Raw genomic sequence first — 7,500 nt, forward strand, 5'->3', positions numbered from 1 at the left:
GCTTTGTTCTCCGCAGTCCAACGGGCAGTTTACAAGGACCTGGTCCTCCTGCTGCAGGAGGAGAAATACCTCACCCAGTCCCAGCTCAGGACCAAGGTAAACATCGTCTAGAAATACCTCACCCAGTCCCAGCTCAGGACCAAGGTAAACATCGTCTAGAAATACCTCACCCAGTCCCAGCTCAGGACCAAGGTAAACATCGTCTAGAAATACCTCACCCAGTCCCAGCTCAGGACCATGGTAACCATCGTCTAGGGTTACCTCGCCAGTGACCCTCAACATGAACAGCGCCTGAATGTTGAATATTGGATGTTTTATAGGGAAGTCAGACCAGAAGTCAAACCCATCTACATTAACTGTCATTCATCAGTGCCTCAACTCAATACATGTTGGTGTTTGCATGTATATCCAAAATGCCTTGGTTCCCATGACATCACATGACCCACGTTTGTCCCAGTGCCTGTCTCTTTTGTGGTATCTGTCCCCCACTTCTCTGTGTGTCTTTCTGTTTTTGTTGTTTGTTTGTTTGTTTGTTCCCCCACAAGGGGGAGATGAGCTTCGAGCAGGACTGCCTGGTGGAGGGGGGGTGCAGGGAGCACATGACCAACGGGACGGAGTACCGGGAGGTGCGTCAGTTCCGCTCCGACAACCACCTGGTCCGATTCTACTTCCTGACCAGGGTCTACTCGCGCTACATGAGAAGCGTCCTGGAGGACTTCAGGGCCGGCCTCAAACCCGACGTGGTCGTGATCAACTCCTGCGTTTGGGACATCTCCAGGTGAGGGGGGTGGTTCCACACACACACACACACACACACACACACACATACATACATACATACAGTACACACTAGGGCTGCACGATTATGACAAAACATAATAATTGCGATTATTTGCTTCAAAATGGTAATTGCGATTAATAATTGCGATTATTATTTAATATATAATATTAATATATAATAACCAAAATGCTCCCAAATCACAAGACGTTGATCCCTTTCTTGCTACTAACTCACTGACCTCGTTTTCACTCATTTTCTCACTACTCACGGCTGCGGGTACTCTTGTGACACTGGTCCTGACCTGCTGCTATCTGTCTTCTCAGTGAAATTGCTGCACACAGCGCACTCAGCGGGAACGCATGTGATTGGTCAGACAGCATAAGCGCCTGTGATTCGTCCGTGTCCTAGCACACTCAATTCAAAGCAAAATTATTAATCACATTAATTGCGGCCTTTTGCGATTAGTTAATCGCGGAGGTCATAATCGCGATTTTGATTAATTCACGATTAATTGTGCAGCCCTAATACACACGCATCGATACACACACACACATATGACTGCACCACAAGTGTCTGAGGAAAGTCCTATGTGTGTAAAAGTACAATGGCAATAAACATATTCTGATGCTGATTCACACACAGTCGTACACACAGGCACTGTCTCCCACAATTGAACGCATGCACAAACACTCCTTTGTCCTCTGTGGGTGTCAGAGAGAGCCAGTTAGATTGAATCTGAGGTGTGTGTGCGCGTGTGTTTGTGCGTGTGTGTGTGCGCGTGTGTGCGCGTGTGTGCGCGTGTGTGCGTGTGTGTGCGTGTGTGTGCGTGCGTGTGTGTGTGTGCGTGTGTGCGTGCGTGTGTGTGCGTGTGTGTGTGTGTGTGTGCGCGCGCGCGCAGGTACGGCCCTCAGTGGGTGCTGGAGTACAGGGAGAACCTTCACCGGTTCTTCGAGCAGCTGAGCAGCGTCCTGGACCAGGGCTGCCTGGTGGTGTGGAACGTCACCATGCCTCTGGGCATGAAGATCATCGGCGGCTTCCTGGTTCCGGAGGTAGGCCGGAGTTCAAATTCACAAAACTTTATTGACAACGCAAACAAGGTACCTCCCTTGTTGCACTCCAGGCAAGGTCAGGGGCCTCGTTCGGAGTCGTGGAGCTTTTAATTCGAGATTCAAAATCAGAAATCCGATGGCTTGATTGGCCGATCCGCCATTATGTCTTCCCAGATAGCTCACTTGTCTGACACGATGCGCTACGACGTCATCGAGGCCAACTTCTACGCGGCCAGACTGGCGAACGCTTACGGGCTGGACATCCTGGACCTTCACTACCAATTCCGCTACAGCCTGCATCATCGCACCAAGGTGTTGTGATAAATATGTATATGTGTACCATGTAGGCAACGTCTCTTAACTATTTATCTACTCTACTGGTAGTCATGTCTCTAATGAAGTATTTAGCCCATGTTTATTGCTCTGTAAATGTTCTTAGCCAATAGACTTTAACATTTTCCAGGAGCTTGCTCCGTTGTCTCATTGAGAGACGTCAGGGAATCATTTTTTACAACTAATTTCTTTGGGCCCTTGGGTGAACTGTTTTTTTGTTTTTTTGCTGATGATTGATGATGGCGTTCCATTAATTTCTTTGAGCAGTGTATATATATGTATATATTCATTGATTTCATGCAGGTTGTTTGATTTCGTGTTTTTTTTTCCTGTGTGCTTGGTGGACCAATCAGGACGGGATTCACTGGAACGCGGTGGCCCACCGACGAATCACCTCTCTACTGCTGCAGCACGCAGCCGCGGCCTGGGGGGTGAACATGCCCTGCCCCGTCATCAACGCCGGTTAGTACCACACACACACACACACACAACACAACACTGTCAGTTAGTACCACACACACACACACACATCACTGTCAGTTAGTACCACACACACACACACACAACACTGTCAGCTAGTACCACACACACACACACACACACACACAACACTGTCAGTTAGTACCACACACACACACAACACTGTCAGTTAGTACCACACACTCACATCACTGTCAGTTAGTATCACACACACACATCACTGTCAGTTAGTATCACACACACACACACACAACACTGTCAGTTAGTACCACACACAACACTGTCAGTTAGTACCACACACACATCACTGTCAGTTAGTATCACACACACACACACACACAAACATCCCACTGTTGGTTAGTACCACACACACTCCACTGTCAGTTAGTACCATACACACACACACACACACTCCACTATCAGTAAAAAACACACACACACACACACACTTATCACTGTCAGTACCACACACACACACACACACACACACACACACACACACACACTTAACACTCACCACCGTCACTGCTGGCGTCTGTGTTCCTCTCCTCTAGAGAAAATTGACTTTGCAGGACAGCTGGTGTACGAGAGCTTTGCCAAGAGCACTGGTGAGTTGATCTCCTCCACTCTGCTGTTCACACAGACCGTCTCGAAGACCCCTCAGCTCACAAGAGACCTCCAACAGTAGTCTACGTCCCAATAATCACGCCCTCATATGACCTTTTCGTCTTGCCCCAGAGGGGGGCTGGCGAGACATTGGGATTACAGTTTTATGTCTCTGTTGGTCTGACAGACTCGTCCGCACCATGGGCATGAATTTGTTAAAGTTTGTAGCCAATCACATCGCATTGGGCGGTGCAGCTTGGAAATTGTTAACATTTTTAGCCAATCAAACCGTGTTGGGCGGGTGCAGGCCTTTTTTAGCTTGGAAGAATGGAGGCTGAAGATCGATGTAAAACAGTATGTGACCGCCTGACTTCAGCAGGACTATTGGTTGCGAATGCCGAAGAGTGCAAATTAAACTGCTGGCGTCTGTGTTCCTCTCCTCTAGAGAAAATTGACCTTGCAGGACAGCTGGTGTACGAGAGCTTTGCCAAGAGCACTGGTGAGTTGATCTCCTCCACTCTGCTGTTCACACAGACCGTCTCGAAGACCCCTCAGCTCACAAGAGACCTCCAACAGTAGTCTACGTCCCAATAATCACGCCCTCATATGACCTTATTAAGTGATGCAGTGTTTTATAGGGGTTCGTTCTACCGTGTCATGCAAGCCTGTTGTCCAAAATAGCGCACTGCCCCTTTAACCCCCACGACCCTGGAGGTTGACATTCACTCCCGTCGCCGCGGCGACTGTTCCTCCCAGCGCCGCCACGTGGCTGGCTCCTCCCCCAGCAGTCCATCCTGGGCGAGTACAGGCCGCCGCCCTCCCTATGGGGTCGCCACGGAGGCCCGGAACACGGAAGGAACCCGGCGGTGATGCGCACGAGGGGTAAAGGGAACCGCCTCCCTGACGAGATTTTAACCTCCCTTCTTTTATCACCTCAGGACTTCACCCTCTCCTCTCCTCCCACCTGCACTGCACCGCAGCCGGATTACCACCAGGGGTCACTGTGACGCACTGCGCCGCCACTCTTTTCCACCGTTAGAGGAGTGGTGTCTTTTTCACGCGGTGGCGTTGTTTCAGTGTCACCCCACCGACCCGAGAGAAGCCTGGTTCTCACCCACCACTCCACCCTGGGGGTCCTGCTGGGGCGTCTCCCTGAGGAGGTGTCCGTTGGCCCCTCCCATCACCTCTCTCTCTCTCTCTCTCCAGTGACCCAGGAAGCCAGAGGCCCCGCCCTCTGGCCACAAGCTCCGCCCACCAGGCTGTACTGGCCTCCGGAGGCAGAGCGCAACGTCTACGCCGACGACCTCCCCCCCACCATCGGCTACTTCAGCTTCGAGGAGGCCTGCAGGCAGCAGGGGGGCCACAGGGGGGGGGCGGCGTCCGGGGCGTCCGGCGCCGACAGAGACACGCCTTCCCACAGACGGACGCGCAGGGAAGGACACAGAAAGAGTAGGGCCGTGTGCCAATCTCCATACTACATACTGCCCAGTATATACTGCGTACTAACGTGCTACATGCCGTTTAGTACGCGCTGTTCCATGAAAACATGACACAGCCTAGATCTAACCACGGTGCGAGAAGGGCTCTGCGTTTGTGTGTTTGTGTACTGTGTATACATACTGTGTATAAGTATACATACTGTGTATATGAGTATACATACTGTATATATGAGTATACATACTATATACACACACACACACCCTCCCTCCCTCTTTCCACCCCCTCTTCTTAACCTCTCCCTCCCCCCCTCCAGGTATGGGCGTGTACCACCCTGGCCAGGCGGCCTATCACGACGCCCCGCGCTCCCCGCCGCGGCCCGTGAACCAATACGTGATGAGGAACAGGAACGCCTGGAAGGCCTTCGCCACCTACAACCACCAGAGACCCCATCACCACCACCACAACAGCGGGCGCCAGTATCACCCCTACCCCCGATACTGACCCCTGCACAGCCTTCTCTGTGCGGCCTGGTTCCATTTCACGGCCTAACAGACCTGTTCTTGCGTTGGTTCCTTATTGTGGAGCGGTTCCATTTCATTGCTCACGCTGCTCTTTCCTAGTTCCTTGCCTAACCCGCCCATCCCTAAGTCCCGATTTTTTTAGTGTTTTATTTTACCTTTTTCAAGTTTTGAAGTTGTGATGGTAAATTTTGGAAATTTTAATTTCATAATTGTTGTGCATGTATAATAAACTTTAAGTGAATTAAAATAAACTTAGTGTTCTGTCTTTCTTGGAAAAACAGCTTTTTTAAATATTAACATGCCCTGTATACGTTCATATTCATGTAATACATAAACACTCGATGTCACTTAAAGCATACTATATTATGTAGTCAGAGTAAAGCAGGAAATGTTCTTGTATTTTAGTATCGGTGGGGTTCAGGAGGTTGATACGTGAGGTGCAGTTTGTGGTCACTATCTCAAGTACACACTTTGTCCCAAGTGAAGAAAAACTAAAACCTTGTGGCTGTAGAAAAACAATGGCCGATAGCCTTACCTCAGTCAAATGGATTTGTGTCATTGACAGTTTTTATGCATAGCAGTTGTGATAAACGTTTTATTTGTGCTATTACCTTGGTCATGTTTGCTTGTACACGTGGATTACATACAATCACCACAGTATATAAAAATGACCACAATAAGCATTTCCTTAAGTTTATTCAGTTAAGTGCAATAAGATCCATCTTGTGCCAACTATCCATTAATGAAAACATTCAACAGAACATTCCATTGATTAATGAAAACATTCAGAAGGGAACTCATACGCAGAAACGGTTGGTGAAACAGTCAGAAAACATTGTGAATTATACAGTTGGATTACAGTGAGGTTTAAAACCTAAACGAGACCACCTGTGCGCCTCTTTGGCATCGAGTTATGATAAAAATCGTTGGCCAGGTACTGTTGCCGAGACAAAAATATTCACATTTCCTGAGCGATTATGAATAGGAAATGGATTGGAATGGTGAAAACGTGAAGAAAAAAAATCTTGTGACTTTGCTGTGCTTCATCGGAAGAGCCCGCTGTCAATCAAGGATGTCGGCCAATAGGCGGTGTGGGGGGCGGGTTCTCAGGGTGCGAGGAGGCAGTGGACCCGTTGCAGCTGCTGCTGTGATAGGACGAGACGGTGGACCTGCTCCTGGCCGTGGGGGCAGGGGATGGAGACGCGCCCCGCCAGCACCGTGCCCCCCTGCTTCTCCTCCGTCGCCTGGGGGGGGAGGGAGGGGTTATTTAGGATCACGCGTTTGGCGTGAGGAAGGGTACACGTCTCCGAGCCGTCCACGTGCAGAGGCGTGAGGTGTATGTGTGTGTGTGTGTGTGTCTTACCTTGACGAATGAGGTGACGGGGAAGGTGGCGAAGTCAGATATGGCCTTGGCTCCAGTCTGCTGGGAGACCAAATGCTCTGCTACCTCACCCTGAGAGAGAGAAGGGAGGGGGGAGGAGAAAGGAGGGAGGGAGGACGAGAAGGGAGGGGGAGAGAGAATTTTGTAACATCCACACACTGCAGTCCTACTGACGGTGCACGGAGCAGACGTATCAACAGAGCGGTTGACCGGCTTGTTCTCAGGGTTCCTCCAGCGTGGAACTTGGAAGGGCTGCTTTTTTCCACGACACTCCTCATACTAGGAATACCTTACAACAGACCTTAAAACTTGAGGTCCTTCCTTCAGTCACACAGTTTAAATGGCTCTAGACCTATGTACTTCAACCTGTAACTGTTTTTTATATTATTATTATTATTATTATTGTACATTGCATTTGTTTTGTTGATTTGTGTCGGTGTGAACTCGTCATCGCTGTAAACGAGGGAAACCTCAGTGCTTCACGAGTGTAAATAAAGGTTTGAAATGAAGTGGAAGTTGTCGTGGTGAACGCCGGTGAGAGGGAAAGGGGGGCTGGGGGTCTCGGCCACGCTCACCTTCAGCTTGTCCAGGGCGTCGCTCAGGCTCTGCAGACGCGCCGTCTGCTCCAGGAGCTGGGCGCCGGCGCTGGCTGGAGGAGGGGAGGAGGAGGAGCCGATGAAGATCAACAGCGTTTAAAGTACACACACACACACACACACACACACACACACACTAACCAGTTGTCTTGCCGGTGATGTCCACCACTTTAACCCCGGCGCTGATCTTGAGCAGGGTGCCCAGCAGCTGGTCCGTCTTCCTGTAGAGGGCGCCGTCCAGCCCGTCGGGAAGGGAGAGGGAGGGGGCGGGCCCCGCCTTGGGCAGGCGGGGGACGTGGAGGGGGGGCAGGGA

The 7,500-nt window shown here is 50.4% G+C and overlaps 2 protein-coding genes across 3 annotated transcripts in view; one reads left to right on the top strand and one right to left on the bottom strand.

Annotated features, from left to right (window-relative positions):
• fam113 (family with sequence similarity 113) overlaps positions 1–5,190 on the top strand; it is a gene marked incomplete at both ends in the record, with an annotated part of 5,549 nt that extends 359 nt beyond the window's left edge. Inside the window, 10 exons of the mRNA XM_084451594.1 lie at positions 17–96; positions 546–778; positions 1,680–1,830; positions 2,005–2,142; positions 2,517–2,625; positions 3,198–3,251; positions 3,695–3,748; positions 4,006–4,131; positions 4,456–4,698; positions 5,003–5,190. Coding sequence (XP_084307720.1) covers positions 17–96; positions 546–778; positions 1,680–1,830; positions 2,005–2,142; positions 2,517–2,625; positions 3,198–3,251; positions 3,695–3,748; positions 4,006–4,131; positions 4,456–4,698; positions 5,003–5,190 — 1,376 coding nt within the window. The remainder of the gene's footprint in view (positions 1–16; positions 97–545; positions 779–1,679; positions 1,831–2,004; positions 2,143–2,516; positions 2,626–3,197; positions 3,252–3,694; positions 3,749–4,005; positions 4,132–4,455; positions 4,699–5,002) is intronic.
• A 717-nt stretch (positions 5,191–5,907) lies between these two features.
• The window catches only part of dctn1a (dynactin 1a), a 22,016-nt gene continuing 20,423 nt past the window's right edge, over positions 5,908–7,500 (bottom strand). For both annotated transcript variants that reach the window (XM_084452278.1, XM_084452277.1), the window contains 4 exons: positions 7,329–7,500; positions 7,167–7,240; positions 6,574–6,663; positions 5,908–6,454 (listed from right to left, as the gene is read on the bottom strand). The exon at positions 7,329–7,500 is cut by the window's right edge and continues 27 nt beyond it. In XM_084452278.1, coding sequence (XP_084308404.1) covers positions 6,317–6,454; positions 6,574–6,663; positions 7,167–7,240; positions 7,329–7,500 — 474 coding nt within the window. In that variant the 3' untranslated portion in view covers positions 5,908–6,316. The remainder of the gene's footprint in view (positions 6,455–6,573; positions 6,664–7,166; positions 7,241–7,328) is intronic.

The sequence above is a fragment of the Borostomias antarcticus genome (genome assembly GCF_949987555.1).
Source record: "Borostomias antarcticus genome assembly, chromosome: 17".
NCBI classification, from domain to species: domain Eukaryota; kingdom Metazoa; phylum Chordata; class Actinopteri; order Stomiiformes; family Stomiidae; genus Borostomias; species Borostomias antarcticus.